The sequence below is a fragment of the Pavona decussata genome, unplaced genomic scaffold (assembly GCF_977016875.1).
Source record: "Pavona decussata unplaced genomic scaffold, jaPavDecu1.1 SCAFFOLD_144, whole genome shotgun sequence".
Lineage (NCBI taxonomy): Eukaryota > Metazoa > Cnidaria > Anthozoa > Scleractinia > Agariciidae > Pavona > Pavona decussata.
In genome coordinates, this window is record NW_028145557.1 from 329,599 (window position 1) to 355,739 (window position 26,141).

General features: G+C 38.9%; 2 protein-coding genes across 2 annotated transcripts; both read right to left on the reverse strand.

Annotated features, from left to right (window-relative positions):
- Positions 1-26,080, reverse strand: LOC146466398 (ferric reductase 1-like). The gene is made up of 22 exons (XM_085127396.1): positions 25,736-26,080; positions 22,569-22,802; positions 22,246-22,356; positions 22,027-22,130; positions 21,076-21,187; positions 20,570-20,746; positions 19,970-20,068; positions 19,770-19,831; positions 19,170-19,255; positions 18,404-18,537; positions 17,439-17,621; positions 16,544-16,645; positions 16,320-16,378; positions 15,256-15,341; positions 14,598-14,714; positions 8,631-8,740; positions 8,039-8,125; positions 6,921-7,018; positions 5,764-5,822; positions 5,542-5,682; positions 4,048-4,323; positions 1-1,026 (listed from the first exon to the last, which is right to left on the reverse strand). Exons 1-21 carry the CDS (start codon positions 25,748-25,750, stop codon positions 4,232-4,234), a joined length of 2,268 nt encoding a protein of 755 aa, XP_084983522.1. The 5' UTR covers positions 25,751-26,080; the 3' UTR covers positions 1-1,026; positions 4,048-4,231.
- LOC146466399 (uncharacterized) lies at positions 10,524-13,793 on the reverse strand. The gene is made up of 3 exons (XM_085127371.1): positions 12,100-13,793; positions 11,262-11,611; positions 10,524-10,786 (listed from the first exon to the last, which is right to left on the reverse strand). Exons 1-3 carry the CDS (start codon positions 13,791-13,793, stop codon positions 10,524-10,526), a joined length of 2,307 nt encoding a protein of 768 aa, XP_084983497.1.
- Positions 26,081-26,141: the final 61 nt, after the last annotated feature.

Below are 26,141 nucleotides of genomic sequence, written 5' to 3' on the forward strand. Positions count from 1 at the left end.
GAGTTCTTAAAAAGACCATTTTATTTGTTAGTAGATCAAAGAAAGTGAGTACTTTCGTTTCCTCGCGTGCATAGACCGCTCTTCTTGCTATTGAACGAACAGAGATTAACATAATCAGGAATATTGAGTCCGATTGGACATTAATCACCAAACAATAAAACTTGACGTTTCGGAGTCGTCATGACAACATTTTCAAGTCAGCATTTCCTTACGTTTTACAAATATTTTATTGCACTTTACTTTCAAGTTTGCTTGCACTGCCATTCACGAATTTAACAATATAACTTAACACGCGACACTAGATGCCATCTATACTTATAGATTGAGAAATGTAGTGCAAACTAAGAACATCTGTAAGCATATAAGTAGCGTAACTTGTGCTTGTAAGTGAAGGATAATAAACGCTTGCTGATTAAAGATTTAATTGAATTCCACTTAGCTAGATTGCGATTGCGTGTACCACGGGCCATAATAAGCAGGGCCGTAGCTAGCATGAAGCAAGACAAGGCTTTGCCTAGTCTAAGTCCAGCATGCACTATTGATTTATGGATCCATATCTCTATATTGCACGCTGGGCCGTTTAACATGACTACAGTGGGGCATCCACAATTGTAAGTCCGTGCAGTTAATTCGCGTACGTCCTTTTGTGAGATCTACTTCCAATCAGAATCCAGGAGGTTATAACAAAATCGATTTCATGTTACAAGTCAGCTTGAGATGGGGTTTTGGAAGCTATTCTCCGGCAATACTAATTGGAAAGTTGATCTCAGAAGGTATGCGAACTTATTAAATGTGATCTGATGTCTCAATCGTGTTAACATAAATTTACCTTCTATCCGTTCCACTGCATTGCATCACATTTTGCTACACTTACGCGGATCAAACTCAAACCCCTTGCGTGTGTTTTAACGTAAAACAAAGTTTATTTAGGCGTACGGTTGTGGGGGACGTCTAACATTTGAGAGAAACTCTACCCAGAATTTCTCCCTATCCGATCTTTAACTAGAGCGGCAGTCATTTCAAAGGCTACTTCAGTAGTGAGGGGCGCACCACGGTTTCCTTTTTTTCGCGGTGGTTTCTCATTAATACGCGGTGGCATACATTAACAACGATGACGTCACCACCTATTGTCTTGCTCACTCATTATAGGATGATGTCATATTTTATTTTAGCCTTACCAACAGGTTATGAACTGGTTTGACAAGTTTATCAATGATGTCATGCTCTATTTTTAACTTATGGCAGTCATGGGCGGTATCACCGGTTTGACAGGTTTTTAAAGATATTTTTGGATACATGACATCATATAGTATATTACATAAATACTTAATTGTATAACTCCCCTTGGGGGGCTCTTCCGCCATACGTGAAAATAAAAATAACAAGATGCCCCTCTAATGGCATTACACGGAATGCTTAATGTAGCCCCAATTATTCCCCATTGTATGTTTCGCAGATATTTAAAAAATATCCTCCCTTGGCCATTGAAATAATTGTCTGAATGGCTTTATTCAGATATATTGCGTGATACTTATCGTTGTGTTACTAGAAATCATACCAGAAATAACTATGCAATAACGTCATGACCCCGCTGAACTGGTCTGGCCTCCTCTAGCTCTAATCCTTCGATCTGTTTTTTAAAGCGGATTTTCTTTGCTGGGAACTCTCCCAATTTCCGCCGTTTCAACTGTCGAGTACTACCTAGAAGTTATTATTTCGAATTACTGCTTGAAAAAGGTTGGTTTTCTCTCTGAAAACGGCAGATCCGGAGTCTTAAATTCAGACATGTGGCCGCCATTGAACGAAAACAACTTTTCCAAATGATGATTTGCTTTGACGTCACACAAGTAGAGATGAGTGGGTCCCCTCCCTCGTGATATACGCGCAGATAATGGAGTTTGATTGAGCCGCTTTTGTTCAAGACAATCAAAACAATAGATCCCTTCTGGGAGAGGGAAGAATTTAATCTAGTTTTAATGAATAAATCAAATGATGATTTGACGTCACACAGAAGTGATGAGTGGGTCCCCTCTCTCGTGATATGTGCCTGAAAAATAGATTTTGATTGGGCCGCTTCTGTTGAAGACAACCAGAACAATATATCCTTACTAGGGGAGGACAGAGTTTAATGCATAAATTAATGTGCACATTTATGACACCGATGAAGAAAAAGATACCCGACCGAAACCTAGACACGTCATGCCCTGCGGGCATTCCGTGTAATAATAATGAAAACTATTTACATTTGAATGATAATATAGAGACAAAGAAAAAAAAATACGATAAGCTCTAAGATCTACAATTTTTAAGCTAAAAAATCTGCATTCGGAAGTCTGTTTAGAAAGAACAAAAAAACAAATACGCGCGACACCCACGCGTGTGTCTAAGAAAAATAAAGGCACAGAACTACAAATGGCCCGTTTGTCTCCTTTTGTCCCTTTTGTTGTGGTTTTGGCCTTTCAGGCCTGTGTTTGGCCTTTTCTGACACTCTATATAACCTGACTTTTACCGAAAACTCGGAGATAATGAATAATATTTGTCGTTTGTGTTTCTCGCCTAAATTAACTAAGCACCTTTCCCGCCTAATGACTAAAAACGATTCGTTTCAGGTTGAGCTTTGTTGAGGATTAAAGAGTTAATACAGTCTTTTGTTGCCTTTGTTTATTTCAGCGCTCGGATTAAGAATGTTCCGGTTCATAAATTCCTTGCTCCTAAATTGTGCGTGTTAAAACACACACACAGACTTTGCAATATGTATATCAAATTAAAGTCGGTTATGTTTGATGTTGATGGCTGTCCACCTTTACTTACGTCAATGCGCTTTGGCCTTCAGATCAGAGACTAAGTTCTTGTGCAACTTCTCTTCAAGGTCCGTTAGCCACTTATTATGCAGAAGTAGTGACTTAAACCAAAACCTACATTTGCATAAAAACTCTACGGAAAAAGCCAATTAACTTATCATAAACAATAGTCAGCTTAAGTTCATAGAAATAATCAATTAAAACACAATCAAAACACGCGACTACTAAATGCTTGCTATTAAACAACACACATTTCTTGAGAGACCTGAAAAGAACTTTATTGCCTTTAAATAGAGAATAAAAAAAATATAAAATTGTTTAACTACCAGAGATTTTGAAGGAATTAAGGTAACTCTCAACTCTATATCCGAATCGCCGAGTTTGCTTTCGTATGTTTATAAAAGTCATCTGTTCCTATACCTCAGAACGGGTTATGTCTGATTTAATTGTTGCTCTTTTAAGGGAATATATTGGTTCCATTACGGCAACTTAACGTGGACAGCGGTATCGTTATCTGTAAACGTTTTTACCACGATGTCTAATTGGCGGCAAGAAAATTAAGGATAATTCAAACAGCGAATTTCAATTTTCTTTTCAAATAGTTGAATGTTATGACGACATGTTCTGTTTTTGCTGACCTTGCCTTCTCTTCCTCCTCCTCCTCAGGGAAAACCATTACCACTACCACCTCCACCACCACCGGTGGCGTTTCACCACCACTACCACCAGTGGTGTTTCACCACCACCACCGGTGGTGGTGGTGGTGGTTTTTGTTCTTTCTAAACAGACTTCCGAATGCAGATTTTTTAGCTTAGAAATTGTAGATCCTGGAGCTTATCGTATTTTTTTTTTCTTTCTCTCTATATTATCATTCAAATGTAAATAGTTTTCATTATTATTATTTTTATTTTCACGTATGGCGGAAGAGCCCCCCAAGGGGAGCTATACAATTAAGTATGTATGTAATATACTATATGATGTCATGTATCCAAAAATATCTTTAAAAACCTGTCAAACCGGTGATACTGCCCATGACTGCCATAAGTTAAAAATAGAGCATGACATCATTGATAAACCTGTCAAACCAGTTCATAACCTGTTGGTAAGGCTAAAATAAAATATGACGTCATCCTATAATGAGTGAGCAAGACAATAGGTGGTGACGTCATCGTCGTTAATGTATGCCACCGCGTATTAATGAGAAACCACCGCGAAAAAAAGGAAACCGTGGTGCGCCCCTCACTACTTACTTCCACCATGAAATGCTCCTCCGTTATCGCCTTTGAGCATTTTAAGGTTTAAATAATAACCAGTCCATTGAATTAACATAGTACAGTGGATGCATATTAGAAATGAAGAATGACAAACGCATAGTCCCCTTCAAAGATCATGCCAAAACAGCTTCCAAGGCAATCCGTTGGGGTTCCTTTCTAAGGTACCTCGCGGACAATGAACATCAGCAAATTCATAGTGATTGTGATCACCAAGACGAGGGTAAACGCAACAGTTATTTGAGTAAGCACTGAAAAAAGAAATGAAAACAAAACATATTATTTGAGAAATCGTTGTCACGTTTGAGTTTGACATACACACTATAAATTTACTGAACAGGAATCTTGTTAAGGGACACGTTTTATTTGCTGGGTAAACAGCACCTGAAATTTGAGAGAGATATGATCTGTTTGATTAGGAAGGCTCCTGCATTGCTAAAGTGACTGAGGTTTGAAAAGAAAAAGAATAATTTTTCTCAGTCCCCAGGATAGAGATTCACGAAGGCCTTCTAGGATGTGTCCTATTGTTTCTGAACAACGGTGTGTTGTCATTCCAACGATAGGTTTTCGTTAAAGAGGCAGTGTCACCTATTTCAGTCATTTAAGTGTCACTTTGAAAAGCCAAAAAACATATTTGTATTGATGAAAACGTTGAAATAATGATTCAGTATTGTTAACAATAACCCTACTAGTGCACAGAAACTAGTATCATGCATCTTTGTCTACGAATGGCTAGGATGGCAATGGATTTAAACTTGAAAAAATTGGCCAATTCTTTTTCAAGTTGATGCATCTTGTGTATTTTGAAGAAAACACTTTTATACCTATTTTTCCTGGAAAAATCATTTCATATTTACCTTCCGGTGCTCTAACTACTATTTCAAAGAAAGGGCTCTTTGTCAAATTTATTTTAGCAGTTTTGTTCAACATACAGCAAAATCTCCATGACAATGCCCATTTAAGAAGCAGTACTTAATATACATGTTAAGGACGGTGCCTACTAATAAAGAAGTATTTTTGTTTGGTTTATGACTCTGAGGGGAAAGTAGATCTTAGCAAGGGCAATTGAAATCCAAAAAGAAAATTGGGGGTAACCACGCATTTTTTACAGATAATGAAGCAACAATTATTTTAAAAAACAGTAAAATACAAAGCACTGTATGGCGTTTTTTTCCAAATTGAGGCTTTATTATCTCTGAAAAATGTATGGCTACCCCCAATTTTCTTTTTGGAAACCAAAAGCACTTGCCAAGTTTTGCTTTTTCTGCATAGTTTTAGACCACGCAAAAATATCCCTGTATGAGACTTGTATTAGTAGGCAACGCCCAAAGGAAACCCGAGCATCTCGAGATGCGCAGAACGTATGCGCAGTAACAAAAGTAGGCACCGTCCTTAACTTAGGAAGGCCTTATGAATCTGGTTCCTGATTCCCTTAGTTAATACTGCTCTCCTACGGCTGTTCCACTTACATGTGTGCTTTTGTTTGCTGCACATGCGCACTATCTCCAGGGCAACAACGGCTACCAAACCAATACAAAAGGCAAACACGAAATAAACTGCAAAACCAATGTCCAGGTGAGGGAGACGAAGGCCAAGGATTGTGTTGACAACTGAAAAATGACAGAAGAACATATTTCAAGATAAAAATGATGACGGTGATGACATGAAAACAGCGCTAATATACAACTCACCGGCAAGGATGAATACAGTGATGCCAACGCAACGATGAGTCCAGTTAAAAATGTAGCGACTGTTGGAAGACAAGATAAACGAGCAAATTAACGGAAATGCAAACTGTTTGGAGGATTCGGCTTTCCACTGACTCTAAAGACTTACACAAACAATGTTTCGAAAAAAAAAAGATTTTTTCCTTTTCCTTGAAGCTCGCAGCATTAAATAGAATGACTGAACGTTTTGGAACAGTAATCTAATTTTCTCTGTTTTGCGAATTTGACAGATTAATTGAAACATGTGCAATCTTGCCGCCGAACATCTTCGTCATCGCCGCGTTGATCAGTGTGTAAGAAGAAATAATCTAAAAAAGAGCAAGGCTGATTTCACAGTCGGGGAAATTTATTTTTCCAATATTTCGAAACGCACGGCCTTTCGTCTTCAGGGTCAGTCTCAAACTTACCCTGAAGAAGAAAGGCCGTGCCTCTCGAAATATGGAAAAAAAATACTTCCCTGAGCGTGAAATCAACCTTGCTCTTTTTCAGGTTATTTTTTTCTACAATTTGTTGCTGATTAGATCCTTTACTAGAGAACCCGGTACTTTTATTTCGTCGTGGTGGTCCTTCCAAACACAGTTACTGGTTTTAACAAAAAAAAAATAGCTTCCTTCCCTTGGGCCAATCTGTTGCACACTTTCCGATCTCTTAAAGAAATTAAATACCACTTTTGCAAATCCAAATGACACTTTTTTGTCAAAAAGAGTCAAAGAATGGCCAGATTTTCTGACTATTCAAATTCATAGAAACTATCCATAAATGTTTTCAGCCAAGGTGTGAAGGGATACCAACCCAGGGACGACGTTTTCTAGTTGTAGACTTGTGTAGTAAGTAAAATATAACTGGTAATAACTTATTGAGGTTCACCATTTTCTTAATATTTTACGTGATTCCATTTCATTAGTGATCTGGAAGTAATTTATGTACTGGAGGAAAGTTTTTACAGGGTAATCTCGTGAAAATGTCCCTTTTAACTCTCCTCAACATAAAGTTGGCCTCTAACTACAGGTGCTCTCTCGTGGACTCTTGTGTGCTTCCAAAGGGTTGATCTTTCGTCAATATTGGTCGGCTAACTCGCCTAATTAAGAAGCTTGCAACAGTATTTAAACGAGTAGTCTTACCGATCAGCATTTGGAGCGGGTCTGAAAAGGGCCAAAATGGGCTGTACACAGACAAGGAATGTGATGATGACCCCTAGCACTGAGTGAGCCCCACCAGACTGTAAATAAATAAATCAATAAGTAAATCGTAATCATGTTTTGAAAGGCAACACTCCGTAACAAAAAGTCCAAAAGCATGAATGAACTGAGTGTTGCTCAATCAATGAACTGAACTGAATTTTGCTCCGTTAAATTGATTATCAAGTTTAATTGTACAGTTGCCCTCGGTAAGATTGGTGAGTTCATAATAAGCCAGGATATTCGATAGTAAAATACGAACATGTTTCAGCCAATCAGAGCAAATACACTTTATTTTGTCCATCCTGGGTAACTGTGACGTTTCTAGAAAACCAGGACCCTTGAGTATTTTTTTCTTTTTAAATCCATTTATTAATCGACTTGTGGTATTTCTAATATAACATGATCGCTGTGTTTCAGGAAATTACAATGATTTTAAGCAATAACAACTGAACCAATAGTCAAAGAGATGTGGCTTTCGGGCCCGATAATTTATCGAAACTTAAAGGGTAAGTATCATGATGTTTTTGAGATCGTTTGTTAAAAATGATGAAATGAGACCTTCAATCAGCTGCCAAATATTCAAGAATGACGAGAGGAAAGAAATAAACTCAATTCTTGAAAGGAATCTGTTAGTGATATGTTCTAGCGCATTTTGGAAACAAGAAACATTGGCCTAACACTTTTCAAGTTTCAATCCATACCGGCCTACTCTGTCTCTGGCCAGTGGCACCTATCGACAGTTTTATTGCACTGGGGTGACAATTTATAGCAAACTTGGCAATTATTCCTTTGTTCCTGCTGACAGACAAACATTTTTGGGTCTCGAAATGACAACAAATTTGCGTGATATTTCCCCTTTAAGGGTATGCACGTTTTCCAACCCTTGAACGTTTGAACCTTCTTGGGGTTTTGATTGATCCATGACTTTTGGTTCATTTGTTTATTTGTTTGCTTTCGTGGCTGTTGGGACTGGGCAGCTGTGGAATCTTTACTTTAGGATTTACACATTTCATTTCAAAATTCGTCTAAACATTTCACATGGAATAACTTCTGCTTACGTCAGACCATCCTTTAACGTGAACAAAAACCAGGACAAAGCCAGTGAGAGTGCAAAGCAAACAACAGACGGTCAAGAATCTATGGACCTAAGAATAAACACAAAAGAAGAACAATCATTTCTGGAAATCAATTTGTACATGAGCTCAATATGTACCAATCGATTGAGTGTGAGCGTATGATTATATAGACGTCTCCTGTGTCATGATAAATGTGTTTAACCTGGCTAAAAGCATTTCTGATAAGGTGGCTCACAACGGTTTCCAGTACTTCCCAGTACTACCACTGTTTATCAGTACATACTACAATACTGGTATCAAAGAAATACCTAATTATTGGTAAATCAGTAATGGTTAATTTTTTGACTTAATAGGCTACCATAGCAACGATATATATGTATTGAAGTTGTGGGTAAATCCAAAAATCCAAGATGGCCGCCATTAGGCAATATTACGTAATTACCACGTCATACGACGTCATCACCTCTCGATGCGCACATCAAAGTAAGCATCGTTGGAAGCACTATTTGAACTACGAATGTTATTGTCATAGTTTTAATTTACAACGTCATTCAGGTATACCATGAACATTTACCTGGAACCACGCTTTCTTTCCACACAAAGTTCCCCATGTCTCCTTCATGTAACGCGCCACGAGAATAGCCATTGTCGCAAACAAAATCCACGCCACCACCATGAGCGCTCCTAGAATTGGAAAAAAGGATAAGAGAACTGTTCATAACAAGTTTGTTCGAAGAGGACTCACCTTGTCTGGGGTAGGGGGTTATTGAAGACACCATCCATCCTAGAACATTACCGACAAAATGTTATTGGTTTTTAAATTAGAGCTGACACAGAAATATTTAGCTAGCAACAGTCAGCATTCCTAGATAAACAAAACTAAAGTAAACTGTGTATCTCAAAGTCAATTTTTACTCCAGGATAGAGGGGTGGCTATGCAATGAAGACACCATCTTTTGAGCTTGAGAAAGGGGCGTGCAGGCAGAGGCCACCATCTATTTTGTAGCTTGGTGAGTCCTGTTCAACTGAGTAGTTTTGACCACTTTCCTTAGCTACAAAATAAACGTCATCATTCTTATGTTTCTGAAGTTGCAAATGGACTTGATTTTTCATCACTACTTTCTTACTATGTACAATATTATAAATCAATTTAGTGACGCCGTTCGTTTTCCTGGCCTTTCCTTTCAGGTTCATAGTCGCCGCGCGCCTAGGGCAGAATCCGCTTCCACCCCTGGTTTAGATAGGATTATGTTACAGTAAGTACATTAAAAAATCGTTCTGCTGCTTTTAAGGCCGCAGTGGATACGTTGACCATGAATATATTCATAAGGCAAAATATTGGCAGGGGTACCACTTTTAAAATCCTAAAATCACGAGCAGTTCAAAGCCGATTTCGCCAAAACTTAGCAGACGTATTGGAGAATGATCAAAGTGCACTATGATTGTTTTATAATGTGTAGATGGCGTCTTAGGGCAATACAGAAAGTAACTTAAATTAAATTTGTTAAAAACGTGATTTTGTGTCCAGGTTTTCTCCTCCACGAAGACGCCGAGAAATTTGATTTTACCACTGAGTGATCTATTACAACATCTATTGTGTCATATCATAGCCGGATTTTTTAACTTTAAGCTTCTTAAGAAATATTTGCCCTTAAAGGCGCAAAATCTATCATGCTAAAATTCAAAGGCTTCAATCTTACCTTCTAAGGCTTATTTTAAAATTCGGCCCATGATATGACAATCTACAATATGCCTAGTTTATCATCTTGCCGTGTCAACTCGTGAAATTGTCTGTCCGCGCTATATTCTTGGACACAAAAGTGCTTGTTTTTACGCTTCCGAAGGCTTTCCGAGCAAACACGAGGGAGCTGATTAATTCAAACCTGGATTATGGTAATTTTGGTAAAATCTTACTGCACGGGCCATAGATAAGTGCACGCAGAAATCAACAATACTTTGAAATTCACTGCATATATATTAAAACGCACGGCCTTGCGGCGTTTTGCAAGTAGTAGCTGGCGACATGCAGTAAGGATTTTTTGATCAGCTCAATTTTATTACTACCAGTGGTAATTACAAAAACTCATTTTTGTGTCAAATAATGGCAACGATATTTCAACCTATCGTACGTGCATGTCAAAAGTGCTCGCCGACATGCACATGTACAGGTAGTTACATAGTTTTTGTTATTGATTGTTAATTGGTCTTCGTCCATCGAAAATTTCACAATTATTTCAATTTACAAACCTGTAAAAAAGTAACTTAATCAGTAAGATTTTAAACGTTATACAATAATTAGTTATATTTTGCAAGCATTGTTCTTTTTTCGCACTAGATAAAGAAACTTGAAAAAAAACGAGAAACACAAATCTCTGTTAGAAAAACTCTTATATTACACGGTGACCATCGCCGGACATAATACAAATCTAAACGAAGATAGAAACAATACATAATACTACAGTCAAGCCTAGATCTTTGCCCTCTTGTTGTTTGTGGTACCACCGTTGTCTCTAGCTTTTCTTTTCCTTGCTTCTGTCGTCACGGTGCTAGGCTCTCTAATTGGTAAGCCCTGCGGGTGTCGGGGTGATGCCGTCTCGGGAAGCAGGCAATTAAAATAGAACCACTTGAGATTTGGGAACATCTTTCTCTCCCAAAATGCTGCATCATATTCGATTCGTTCCACATGAAGTCCAGATGGTGTCCAGACTACATAATCACACCATTTGTAGCCTGTAATGTGCAATTGTCCCTGAACTTGGTAAAAATGATTGTGATTCTTCTTGAGCGCCAATTGCCCATTCGGCTTTACTTCCAGGGGGAAATTCTTAATCTTCTTTGCTGCCTCCATTGGAGTGTATGCTTTGCTTGTCTTACGTGTAGCTGAATACGGACATTTAACTTCCACAAGGCCTTTGCGGGAGGGGCTCCCCTTCAATACAACAATTCCGTCGGGAGAAGCAGCAAGGTATCCATGCTCACTACAAATAAATAACCCGGCTTGTTGAACCGAATTCCCAGATTCTTTGCAATACTCTTCTAAGGCTATTTTTTTGTTTTCTGTTCCCCATCGTAAAGACTCGCTTGAGATTGGCCGAGGATAAAGTATTTCCACCACCAGCCTTGCGCACGGTGTTGATTTCCTCCGTTTACAGATTTCTCCAAATCTTGATGCGGTTAGACGCTGTTTGCCACAGTGGACAATTACTTTGACCCCTCGTTTGAAGCTCCATTCTTATTATTTCCTCCGGGGACAAGTTCGCTCGTTTTGAGTTCTCTTCGCACAGTTTATGAAGTTCGTTGGGATCAATATCCTCATGTGACGCGTTGAGTCCATAATCATTTGAAGGGCCCGTAGGTGACTGTGTTACTTTCAATTTCCTACGAATTTCCTTGTAATGTTCAGAGGCCTGTCGTTTTTTATCTTTTGCTCTTGTCTTTTCGACGCTGTCGCAATATGCCTCCAACACCGGACCTGCTTTCTGGCAGTTGCTCCGCTCCCATACCTCGGAATGCCAACCGGCTCCGTGCTGATAACAAAGGCCCGCTCCGTAACATCTGTGCAAATACGAAAACGCTTAATGTTAGGCTAACTCTGCAAACAGAAAATAGCTTGCGATACTGGACACAAGAAAGTATTCTGATATGTATTTTCTCGGGAATACGTACTTTAAGGCAGAGATTCACACATTCACGTGATTGCAAGGCTCCTTTAAAATTCACCCAAACTCCGTAAACTTTTTAAATATATAGTAGATAACCGAAATATACTCATAAAAGAGCTACACGAACAATCAGAGGACGCGTTATATCACAAAACGGAAAATATACTTACCGTTAAAAATATGCCTGGTATACTACATATCTTGATTTTTGATTAGTTAACAGGGTATGGTATCTGGCTAATATACTACGGACGACAAGTATGGTAGGCTCACGCGTCGTTTTTTGCATTGTATGTAGCAGATGTTATTAAGATATTTAACTTAATAGTATATGTTCTGCTATAAATTAGGAAATAAAAACTTAAAAAAATACTTTAGTACCTGTTCTCAAATGATCCTCGTTGTATCCGATTGACTTGTTTCCCACCGTTAAATTTTGCGTTTATAGACATGTATGTCTCAGCCATGTTGCTTGTTTTGTTTGTCACAAGTTGTGCTGCGAGACTGACTATACGATCTCCTTTCTTCAGAACTTCATTCATAAGCCCCGTAGGTAGCTTGTCGATAAGATACTGACCACCCAGACGTGCATTTTCTTCATCCTCTTCGTTGATGTCATCGTTGGCCAATCCATCAATCTGATCAGCGATTTCATACAATGTAGGCAGATCGTCGTTTCTCCCCTCCTGTCCCGTCATTCCGTCAAAACGTTGACCTGAAATAGCACTGGTGACGTCGGTTTCTTGTTGTTCGCTGACAATTCTTGTTGAAAGTACGTCACAGTCCCCAGCAACTGAAGCCTGCTTGACTTTACAAAATGCAACGCTGCAGTTTCTGTGATCACCAAACACATGGTATGGCCCGTTTCTTAGATCTCGCCGTAAGGCATCCGCATTTCCGGTAGCTGAATGCATCCGTATAGCGGCTCTTGCACCAGCGGCAATTTTCTTAATTTTCATTTTTGACAGGCCATTTCTTCCTTTCCACTCAGAATGTGACTCAACTAAGTCGTGCAAAGACTTTCGGTAACATCTTACAGCGTGATTCGCACACTCGATCTTTTTAACACGCCTGCCATATATCGGGACACTATCGATAATGGACCTATGTACACTGCTATCTCCGTCAGCGATGAGCCCAGTGTAGCGTAGACCATGCATGTTTTCACTTTGTTTGAATCCCTCTACGATGATATCCTTTTCCATAGACGAAGATGAATGTTCCCAGTTTTTGTAACATTTGTGAGGTTGCGGTTGCGATTTCTTGTTGTCTGCAATGGCACAAATGCTACAATATTTGTTCCGTACCCCCAGATATAGTAACTTCTCTGTACGCTCTCCTATAATAACTGCCACGCCCGAATTGGCAGAGTAGCGATGCTGGTGACTTCTCATCGACCACCCTCCATCGGCGATGACGTTGATGGCTGGTACTCCTTCATCCATGTTACCTGCCGCCATTGCCAGCCGTTTTTCTTCTTTTCCAGATTCGATCAGGTCGGCAGTTATCGCTTGTTTCCATAAGCTTCCGATTTGTTCTTCTATCTTCAGAAAGGTTTTCTTATCTGGTGACGGAATGTCCAGAACAGACAGGATATCGTTCATATTAGCATGTCCACCACCAGTTGCCATAAACCCCCACACGGCGGCAACGTTTATGCTGTGTCGCATCTGTCCACCTGGCCCTTTTGACTTGGGTTGCGCTTCCACTGCGAGCGACATTCCACATCCACTGCATTTGAATTGGATTACACAAGCTAAGCCTTTCCGTTCAAAATCCTGCTCCAAACGAGGAGTACCCTTACAAGAACAAACTGAGGCATGATCAATTACCCCTTGAAGCGATCTTCCAAAGTGGCCAATATTAACTATTCGGTTGCCTTTTAAATTTAGCGCTGGAATTGATTTCTTCTTCTTTGAACTGGACTTCCCAGTTTCACTAGTCGATCCTTCACGTTGCGCAAGTAATTTGTCTTGCACTCGTCTCAGCGCCAGTGCTGTGGACGTTTTCTTCGCACCCTGTTTACGCAGTCTACCACTCTTTCGATATTGCCTCCCTCTCGCCGACCTCACCATTTTCGAACGAAAGACACGTGCATGAATATTGCTGGATTTACATTTCGTCGCAAATTTCTCTGGTTCGCATAATTGATACATTTTTATCGTGTCCTGTCATGATGTACACAATCTCCCGAAGCGGACACAGAGGAGAAGAAATTAATTTTTTTGAAACTCTAACATGTTTATTTTTTGTCACCGTACAGCTTACATTTTGAATCAGTATATCTATATAGTTGTTTTTTAGCCTTTAAGGTTTGCTGTTGTTTATAAAAACCAAATGCAGACTTCTGACAAAGAAACTTGCTGCGCTCAAACGGCCTATTTTAGTAATGCACAAAAAGTTCGTGCTACGCGAAATAAATCACGTGCGATTATTGAGGCAGAACAAAATATTTTTAGAGACATTTTCATGAATATTTTGGCTTTTTGTCTGTTTTAGTCGTTTGACTTCGTGCATATTATTTAAATAAATACATTCTGATAAGAATCCTGTCCACCGCGGCCTTAAATTGTATGCTTTAGTCTTTGTATCGATAAAACATGTACTCCATGACGTTTATTCTGAGAACCACTTTGGCGTGTCCCTTTGGCTTCCGTATTAACCGCTTTCCATTGCACACACGCAAAAAAATAACAAAGTTGAGGCTGAAGTTGAAGAAGCTCATTGTTGGTTTGCCCTTTTCATGTCATTTTTTTTTCTTTTTCTTTTGTTTTGGTAACCTATCGGAAGTTGGCATCTCAAAGACTTTCACACTTCCGATGTATTGTGTTTCCGTTTGACAATTAACTTTAAAGGAACATTAAGGACAAAACCATTACCGTGCGCCCGCAGTAATTTGACGTCAGAGGATTTGCTCTCAAGCTTTGCGTTCAGGTCACAAACATCAATCTGGCTGGAGCTTTGTGATTTGTCGCTGTGTTTGTTTAGTATGCCACCTAAAAAAAACAGAAACTCACACAAGTAAGTGAAAATAATCTGATGAAAAGTTAAGGTTTCAAGGGTCTAAATGCTAGTTCAACGTTCTTTAGTTAATTGACGAATGCAAGAGAGGACGAAGGCTCTCTGATGAATGAGAATGCACCTATTCTTTCTAAAAGGGATCTTTAATAGTCAGAATATTACAGGGTTACTAGTAGACATTTTTAATGGGATACTGAGCGATTCCTGAACGATTCAGCAGTAACCAGTTTGAAAAGGGTGCCCAAGTGTTTATCGCGCCCACCTTCCCCCACTCCCCCAATAATTTGATGCATCTATCGCCTAAATGTTTAGCCATTCCTAACGCACGATTAGGAGAGCAACGAGCACTTTGAACGATCATATAACTCTACCATGGAAAAGCTGGATCAAAACCTCAAATAAACTGTTTAACGAACTCTATCTTGAACGAGAAAAAACTCTTGACCCACCTCATCGCGAGCTGGACAAGATAAGCAACTCGTATTCATAAAAAATAATTTCAAGTGATTTACGTACCCGAAATAACATTACCGCGAGCGAAAATAAGGAAGACTTTTTGATCCAGTCGTAAGATCCCATTTGCTGTTTTGTTTCGAGAAAACCTGAAACAAACAAACAAACAAAAAACGAAAGAAAACGGTGTAATTCTTTATGTAAAAACTGATCAAGGCCATTTTGGCTTAAATTCCGCTATACTTCGTGCCTGAGTCTTAAGCGCACGAGGAACAATTTTCTACTGTTTTCGTTTTTTTTTTCTTTTCTTGCATACCGCATTGACAGGCATTGGCTCTGTACTACTTCTTACGCGTTGGCTTATGCCACTCAGGCAGTGCTTTGGATAGTTCATGAGACACAAGACAAGTCACGAAACCTACGCCTTTGATGGTAATGATTCAATTTACACTGTCTTATGCTACAAGAAAGCTAGTATTAAAATTTCATCCGTGGCAAAAGCCTATAATATGCATATACATGCTGTAAAACGTGGGATTCATATTTGGTACTAAAGAGAACTATATGTAGAGAGAGCAAGATGGTAAGAGACTGTTTGCACAAGTGGAGACTCAAAATCAAATGGTTATTAGAAGAATGGTGGCGATAGGCAAGAGATGATTAGGCATCTCTTCCAGCGAGGAAAAACACAATAACTGGAATTACAATCAGGTGCCGGCGATAAAGGCCGATTTCCTGGCACATTCATTAATTGTACAGGCCATATATTTAAACTTTACCTATAGGCGTTAGGCTATGGGCTTGAAAGGTTACATCTCCTCCAGATAAACAAGTTAGTCCATACGGCAAGATCACACCAGAGTTTGAGACTAAGAGTGCGTTCCATTTGTCAGAACTGGTGGCTCAGACCGACCAGTCTGTAAATCGATTGCGTCATTTTGAAGGCATGGTGTTGAAAATCCTAAAAAATAATCGCTCCGAAAATGTTGCGCGGTTTTTTGAAGAAGTTCTAGTGTCTAGGATAAAGCCCTTTTAATTGGTACATTCCGTTTATGAACTGACCAGTCTGTCCTGCCAGTTCTGACAAATCGACAGCGCCCCCAAGACCAACGACCAGATGTACTAACCTACACTTGATAACACCATCTTCATAAGCGCCGGAAATCTCCTTGACACCAACAGGAGCCTGGAAACGAATTTAGGTAAAGTCAGTGTTACACGTAGGTATTGAAGGTATTGGAGCTTTTCTAAGTTTATGTATCTGAACGGTAAGTCGCACTTTATTGAGTAACCCCCTTCCATCCACGAGACAATTAAGTTTTTATAATCAACATAGCATTTCAGTTCTTACCGGGTTGGTTAGGATGGGACTGTTATAGTTTACCAAGGTATAGTGCTTAACAGCCACTGCATTATTACTGAGGCGAGAACAGATGATCGTATCCGTACCATCCTGAGAAACAAAGATACAAATAATTTAAATGGCGATATTTCGTGGGATCTGCAATAAAGACATTTTTTGTATAAGAAATAGCGAGTCGTGGGTGGAGAGATTAAGTCACTCGAGAAGAACGAGTGACAGAAAAAAAAGGTTTAAGATGTTTTGAAAGAGTGAGTGACGGCAAAAAAAATACAGTAACGGAAATTTGTGAAGAGAAAGTTTGTGTTGTGAGTTGGAATTTGTGACGTAATAAAATTAAAATTTCCGACTGTAAAATGAGAATTTGATGGTAGAAGGATGATTTATAACAAAGATCGTTTCACTTCAGTGGAATTGGAGAAATAATAGACTGTGACGCGAAGGTGGGATTGTGTGACAGGAGAGTTAATGCGTGATAAGGTGACAATTTGGTGACAAGAGACATCGAGTAATATGTAATGTTTAAAAAACGAGCAGTGGTGTTTTATCGCGTTTAAAACTACGAGGCGCAGCTGAGGGGTTTTAGACAGGATAAAACACGTGCTGCTAGTTTCTTGAACGGCTTCAAAAACATTCCTGGAAAAGTGTGTGTTAATAGTAACGAGGAGTGTTTTATCAGCTGCTAAAACACCGCATACTAATAAGGTGGAGGTTTTATCGGGTTTTAAAACCAATGCACGTGATGTATTATCGACCATTTGATAGGTCAATGGACTTATGAATTATTAATGAGATTTTGAATGCTGTATTAGCCAAATTAAAGTGTGTGTGTGAAAGTAAGAGGCTAGTTTATACGCTAAAGGTTATAAAGCCATGTTATGTTTACCATCTTGCTTTGTTTGTTGAATCCTATGGCAACCCAATCACTCTTTGCGCTCAACTCAAAACTGACGTCATTCTTATCCTGACAAGGTTCAAACGTCACAAGATAATCGCAGTTACCGCTGGATGAACAACCAGTGGGTTCGGAATAGCAGTTCTTTGTTTTACCACAATCAGCTTTTGAAAACTGAAATAGAGAAAGATAAAATTTGCACATTTTGGTTAGTTTCTAAGGGAGGTATTACGGCGTATAGACCAGTTGCTAAGCTTGGGCATTCAGGTTCTTAACTTACATACTTTAAGATTAATAATACCTTCCTTTGTAGCTTGCGGCAGTGATGGAAGGGATTTCGGTCAGTAATAATCTATTACGATAAGCTGGAGCTACCAGCTCTTTGACTGCCGGCAGGTTAGGGCGGCTGCTTTCATGCTGGCAAGTGATGCAGAGCTAATAGACCCTTCTCCAAAATGGCGGCAACCGATTTAAATGAGTTAAAATTGAACTGAAAGAAAAACTGATACCAGCACTGGAAAGAGCACCTTTACTTTAGTAACTTTTTAAGTTTCAGCAAACAAGTTAGGTGTTATATCAGCTTAGGTGCCTACTAATTCAGGGATATTTTTGCGCGGTTTAAAACTATGCGGAGAAACAGAACTTAGCGAATGCTCTTGGTATCCAAAAAGAAAATTAGGGGTAACCGTGTATTTTTCAGAGATAAAAAAGCTTCAATTTTGAACAAAAGGCCATATATTTCTTTTTATTTTACTGTTTTTTTATAATAATTGTTGCTTAATTATCTCTAAAAAATTGCATGGTTACCCCCACATTTCTTTTTGGATTTCAATAGCCCTTGCTAAAAATTGATTTCCCCGCATAGTCATAAACCAATCAAAAATACTTCTTATTAGAAGGCACCGTGAAATGGCAAAAAGGACACTATGCACAAGACATATAACCGATCGACTTACGTCCAGTTTTCCTTCTGCAGTCGGTGCTGGTGACGTTTTGCGTCCATTTTTCAGCACAGTTGGCCGTGTAACATCGACGCGTTCGGCGCTATAAGACGCGTTCTGATAGTGATAATGCAGTCCTCCTACACCGGCTGCAGAAAACAGAAAACAGAGGAAGTCGAACTCAATAATGCTGGAAAATTTTCTATCATATAATAGTACGTTCTCTCAAAAGTATAGAAAGCCAACTGAATATATAGCACGCAAATGCTGTAAAGGCTTGCAACATGGCGTAGTCAGCTCTCTTTTTTCAATCCGCTAGCAAAGAGTCACTAGACTGCTTGCAGACCCTCTTTTCTCTCAAGATCCGTCGAGTTTTAAGCAATCCGTCAAGCGCGGGCTACAATAGGGGTATGAACAAGAAGGGATTTGGGGCGAGGCGAGAAAAGGGGACTGTGAACTCTTTTGTAACTTTCAAATCCTCTGTCAGCCTAACAACGGAGTCGTGATTGGTCAGTTCGTAGGTGATAACAGATCATTGACAGGTCGTTAAACAATTTTGCTAATTTTGCCATTTTCCAAACACCGACACTAACTTCGAGGTGTTTGAGAATTGGATGAAGCACTCTTTCGAGTGTTTGAGAACATCTTCTGAAACCATTATTAACAATTGTTAGAGAAATTCAAAGACAAATTTCCAAACCTCTTTTACGGTAGTAATTTAAATTATTTTGTTTTCATCAATCATTAATAAGTTTGAGAAGGTATGGTACAAAATACTTACTGACGCCACTCCATGCGAAAATGAAGAACCAGTTTTTTGTGAGATCTCTCATATTTTGAGCATCGGGTGTAATTTTACGTGAAAACCTGAAACGCGTACAAATATTTCATCATCTAAAGCAGTTGAGACAACTCAAACAGAAGAAAAGCTGTTCATTTTAATTGTTAAGGAAACAAACATCTTATACGTAACTTTCTTACGGATCAACTATAGCGTACAGCTGTCTTAAAATGGTCGCACAACTATAGTGGAACGGTCTCAGCACTGTCACACAATTGCTTCACGGATATCTTACAATTGCAAATTTATCGTACAATGTTAGTGTAACTATCGTACAACTACCGTGCAATACGAGAACAACTGCGTTTGCTGTTAATCGCCGTGTTCATTGCTCAAGTACAACCTCCATACCCATTCTTCTGTGTCTCCAGACTCTTCATAGGTAGCGTACATAGACAGCAGAATGGGTTCGTACGAGACGTATATCGGAGCTTTCTTGAGCCAAGTGATTTGAAGTTGGTCCCCGGAACCCCCAAGTTTTTTCATTTCCTTTCAGAGACCTTTGCGATTGTTTACATGGCAACCGTTAAAGGATTATACCTGCATGTCATTGTTCCGTTTTCATAAGCTGCCTTGTGGCGAACGATGTCTGTAGAGTTCCCCTGAAAAAAAAATAATGCGTGCTTTAAAATTGTGAAGATAAAGACGAAAAGGAAAAAGAAGACGATAACGAAGACGATGATAAAAACAAGAAGAAGAAGGAGAAGAAGAAGAAGCCCGCTTTAGAAATTATCACTCACCATTGCACTGCGTATAGGCTGATGATTGTCCAGGAAATAATGTCTGATTTCAACAGCGTTGTTAGATGAAGTGGAGCAGGTAATGGTATCAGTTTGGTTCTGCAAAATACAACAAATCACTACGGTAAAAGACCGAGGCTACAGAAGACTTGGAGAACTTCCTTTACTTGGGAGCTATTGTCAGCATTGCCCGATCTAAGAGAGAACTGACCAGATCGATCGACCACTTTCAACTAATTTTTTCCAGAAACTCTTCAAGATTTTTTGGTGTGCTCACGAGCAACGAGGAAGTCAGAAGGGGAGGGAATACGCGAACATCGTTGTCGGTGAACAACTGAGGAAGAGCAAGACGGTGGCGTTGAACGGTCATGTGTTGCAAGTGGCGAGAAAGCATAACCAAGGTATTGTACTAACCTGTGTTCTAAAGTATAGCAAAAAGAAGGATTTAGTTAATGAAACATGGGTTTGAGAACTTTGGCAGAGGCCTTCAATGATACGCTGGACAGAGCAGTATGGCATGGACACACTTTGTTAGTTTCCCGTCTTATTCTCACTTTCACAGGAAAAGATTAACGTTATAGAAGTTGTAAAAGAACGTACCATTTTCTGTTTGTCATTGAAACCAACGGCAATGTAACCATGTATACCACCCATCTCAAAAGTGATGTTATTTCCCTCTGTTTTGTAAGTGACCAGGATGTCACAATTTGAACTGTCTGTGCAATTCTCGGGCTCAGAATAACAGCTTTTCTCGTTCCCACAGTTTTGTTTTGTTATCTGAGGAAAAAATGAGAGTTACGATACATTTTTTCTCGGTATTTTTTCCTTTTACAACCAGAGAACAAAGAGATAATTTTCGTTATTATATAGAAATAGGAGACGAGGTATCCAAGTTGATGAAGCCTGGCTGAATCAACAGGAGTTATTCCCGAAACATATAATTATTTCCACGGTAAGCTGCGTGGCTCTTTACAGAACTGTCAGTTCGTATCCAACTAGGAGAAATATCATCCATGGCAAGTAAACAGTGGAACGACATACCTTACATGAATAAAATACTTTTCTACATAACAATTAATTATTTCCATTTCTTCTGAATTACTCACCTTAAAGCTTAGCTCCAGTGTTGGAGGGGGTTTCGCAACAGCTGGAGAGCCGCTGACCGTTGCAGATTGGACTCCAGACCAGAAAATCGTATAGTTTTCCAGCAGTATGGCCCTGAAAGGAGATATACATTGTGATTGGCAAGATAATCAACAAATGCAACCTTGTGTTATCTGGAAGATCCTACCAAACCGTTTTATACTAGTTTTAAGCTACAAATCTCAGCATCCGGTATACAGATATAAAATATATATTTAAGACGACCTACAGCGTATGTGCAGTTTGTGTCATAATTTAGCGAAGCCGAACTACCGTGAGACAAATGTTGAACCATTCGAACCATTGTACATTGTACAGTTGAACCATTGTAGTCTCTGAAAAGTCAAGCTTTTCTCTATTGAAAACAAGTCGTCGCAGTGCTTTTCTCATTGTTTTGATTAAGTAAATAATTTAAAATTCTCTCTACAAATGTATATATACATTTTTTTTACAAATTTTAGTAGCTTAACAAAAATACAGTCACTATAAAATATTCGGGAAAGTAGGTATGAAAAGATGATGATGATGATGTTAGCGACAACAATAACAACAGCAATAATAATAACAATAATAATAACAATAATAATACCTTTAGTCACAAAATCATAGCACTTAAAAGTGAGTAGGGGATTTTCCTTCAGGTTTTCGTTTTATTTTGTAAATTACGGCTAATATCATTTAAACCTTACTGGAATTACATCGCTTAAAAAATAAAGGGAAAACGACATGAACTCTGGAGGTAAATTGGCCCGTTGCGGTTTTGTTATTAACTAAAATGTATTTACTATTTATGATTTCAGGGACTGGACCTAACACGGCTTAACTATATGAAAATACATTATAACGAGAACATACACACAACCTAAATATCTAGTTAGTGTATTGAAAGTCCTGGGAAGGTTCTACCAACTCACCAAAACGAGATATTTCCAGCAGAGGTTTCCGGTGCTTTCCAGATGAAATCCAATGATTTCCACGAATACGCTTCCCTGCCAGTACGGCGATGAGTGATGGTATTCTGTTAATGATAGACGAAGAGATGGGGAAAAAGGTGATAGGTGGTAGGGAGGGGATGCGGAGAGGAAAGGTTAGAAGAAAAGGAAATGTTATCACCGGTTATCACGAGAGCTTACATGAGGTTCTCCACCGGAACACCACATGTAGGTCTGGTTGCTTGGCAGGTTGCCCTGGAAAGTTCCAACAGGTTTGAGACTCCCAACACTACGGGCCTGGATGAGAAAGCCCTAAAACAAAAATATATGAAGCCTATTACACGTAAGGGGAAACGACAAAGGTATAGTTACGTTGTTCAGTGTCTCAACTCTGTGAAGGAGCTTAGAAATTACGAGAACTAAGTTGTTTCTTTCGTCAGCGAAGAAAGTGGGGGCGGGGGGGGGGGGGGGGGAAGCAGAAGCCCTTCCCATTTGACACTGTTTACACCTTTTATCTATCTCACCTTAAAATCCTTGGTCCCATTAACTGTGACAGTCATCATGGCACCAGGTGTGTAGCTCGTGCTGCTCACGTGAATCCAGTATGGGCTCGTGTTGATTGGTTGACTGGGCGTAATGCCGGGATTATAGTGCAGAGGCATGAGGTCTTCACAGACGGTGGTTGGTACGTGAGTTGGGAAACCATCACAAGTCAGAAGAGAATGTGTCGTCAGCATTGTTAGTGCACTCAGTAAGAACTGCAATTGATAGGCACAGTATTTAAAGAGTCATCTCTGCTCGTTGAAAAGGGACGTTTTCGTGTCACTTAATTTACATAGAATGGCGTTCATATGACTAACGGCAATATCGGGAAGTTCTGAATAGCTCAAACCAAATGAAGCTTTCTTTTCTTTGCTCTCTCACAGAATACATCTTCAGATGTTTTGAGCTAAATTGCTTAGAAGTTTACTTGGATGTATTTGCATTCTAATCTGATGTGGCCCTATATCAGTGACGCAAAGCTTTTCCATGCTTACACAGTTTTGTTGGGCTCACAATAAGTGCCTTGAAATAGCAACTGGGGCTGCATTTTAGGATACATCAGGAACTACTGAAAACAGATTAACTCGCAATTCTGGCCACCTTATCACGGGCCATTCAAGGTACAAATTTGGAATTAGGATCAGAGATACAAGATGCGAGATTTAGAAGTCTCACTGCATGCTCCAGTGAACCGTTTACACGAGTCAAACGTATCGATCAAGAAAAGAGAAATTGCCTGCCAAAATAGTACTCTAAAACCCAACATTGGGATCAATGCAAATAAACGTTGCATTCATGCATAAATATTTAATAATGACACAGGAGAAATCTTTTGTCTGTAATTATGCTTTGTCATCAAAGAATTTAAGTACTTTTGCTTCCAAAAGTGTCCTTGAATTTCGGTAATGATTAAAAACTGACATTTCATTCCATAATAATTTTGAAATATAAAAACGAGAACAGGAGAAAAATCATTGTCCAACTGCTTTTAATTAGATGACTCTAAAATTGCAACCACGTTGCGTCGAGTGTTAAGACCCAAGAAAGATAATTCGATTTCTATCCATCAAGAAAGATCAATTGTCTTACATTTCTCAAAATTTGAAGAAATCTAGAATGACTTGAACAAAATTTGTGTTAGTTAACTTCAGCCACCAATATCCATCAGCAAAATTTACCTGTGTTTGGCTTATGTTACTACAATTTAAAAGTTTCATTGAATTCATTTACAAGACGGAACGTTCCTAATGCACGAACCCTTTTTCGGGTTAACGAAACACAGTTATTTCTAACTTTCCCAATCAATTTTAGGAAACTGAAACTAATGGAGTCCAATGCAATCCACAACTTGGTCGTGTTATCACCACTTGATCGTGCTGTAATCAATTTGTCAGCTACGCTTTTGTATTCAACAAAACAGCTTATATTGAACAGTGCAAAGGCAACCAATGGATATTTCTAAGCAAATAAGGAAAAATGTCACGTTTTCTTTTCCTACATTTAACTGTTAGTCTACTGTTTTGAGGTCGTTGCAACCGCTATTCGGACATGCAACACAAGTTGATCTGTTCGAGAAGGGTTTAGTTTCGAAAACTGTGGTGCTGCGTCGGTGGTGTAGTGCTGGAGTCGACGGTAATTTGGCCACCGCAGAGAGATTCCGTGAAAGCTGACGTTAGCCTTAGCCCTTCGTCAGGATGAATACTCGAATACTTCGCTCTAACAAGCGCTCGAAAAGTCAGTTGTAGAACCTCAGTCTTTACAGTGGCCAAATTACCTCGTCAACTCAGTTGTTAAAACCAAATATTCGATTGATTTGTTCGGTTTGGTTAGACGTATTTTCAAGTTACAGAAAAGTTAACGAATCGAATTTTATCAGGTCCGTTGGGTGCCCTGCCTAACCGGTGGCTTCAAACGTTGTGTGATACATTTTTCCTTACTTTTATTTCCCACCAAGCAGCAAAACAAGTCAGTGGTGCATCATATCTAAGCTCATAAAACTGCAGAGAAAACAAAGATCCTTAGCTGCGTTTTTATTACAACAATAAAAACAACCTTGCAATGCACTGTACTGGAACGAAACAAGGATAGCTTTTGTTTAAAATTGTGCTGTGTCACGGAATATTTTAATAACACACCCTCCAAACATGATCTCGAAATACTTAGCTGGCATGTTTTATGTATTACATTAGATAAGAAACTGGGCAAATAGCACCTGACGAAAATATTGAGCTATATTGCATTTTTAAACATTGTTTAACCAATGAATTGGTAACAAGGTCTTAGTGAGGCACATTGTGTAAAGTGTTTTTAACTTTTGAGTTTGAACATTTGGCTCTATGGAAGTGAAGATGAGTTAAAGCTTACAATTGAATTAGGCCTGATCTATTTGGGGAGGTTCATTTTTGTCATATCTCAAAAATAACGGCTTTTAGTGCTCGTAACTCAGCAAAACAAACCACTTTTGGTTCGTCGACGTCAGCGGGCTGTATCCAATGTTATTGTTGACCACACAATTCACCTTATGCAGCTAACCTCAGACTACACTTTTACACGCACGTACCCAATTAAATGCGTAAACGAAATTTGTAAATTGATTAACTAACCGTCGCCGCTGGGTCTCCTTAATGTTTTTTATTCAGCAGCTGCAATACACTTTTTAACAAGTTTCAGTTGCACACTAATGACTGTGTAGTAAAATTTAATTAATGCTCGATTTCCAGAGAAATCCAAAGCAAAGGAAACGCTAATAACAGTCTTAGTTCTAAAAATTTCTAGATACTTAATGTGCGAAAAATTCCTATGTATTTGTTTGTTTGCTTGCTTGCTTGACTGTACTTCACTTGCAAAATGCTTCTAACGTTTAGCCGTTCATAGAGTAATAACAAATGTTATTTTGCGCATTTTAAAATATCAATCGGAAGCTTGCAGTTGATTATCACATTTTAGGATTTCATTCTCAAAGTCAAACTTTAGAACTTAATAGCACAGCACCACAGGAAAGTATTGCTCCGGCAATAGCTTTTCATTTGAATAGTCACACGATACAACGACTCGAAAAGTTAAAAATTGTATCATATACCATAATTCTTGACTCAACAGGTAAAAGTTTAAGAATACAGTACTTCGAGTGTAGACAGTTTTCACATACCTTCAAGTCAAACATCTTTCCAAGTAACTCAGTTCTCTGGTCCCCTTTAACACAGCGGATCTCAACGCAGTTACTCCCTTTGACCTATCGTGTTCTTTTGTAGACTGAATATATTTGCAAGATCCATATTAAAAGATTAGGCGATTTCTACGATGACGTCATTCTGCTACAACTACCACAATCCTCTTCGTTTTTCCTTTGTTATTTAAATTTTGTTATCCCAGTGAGGTTTAGATAACAACATTCCTAATTTGCAAGAGAACACAACAAACTGAAGGATTCTGGTAGTAGTAGTAGCAGTAAAATGGCCTATAAGTTGAATATTTAAATAAGGTTAAATGGTCACACTTTATGACTATGGAAGTGTATTCTGCAGTTAGAAGACAATCAAGTTCGGGGTTTTTTG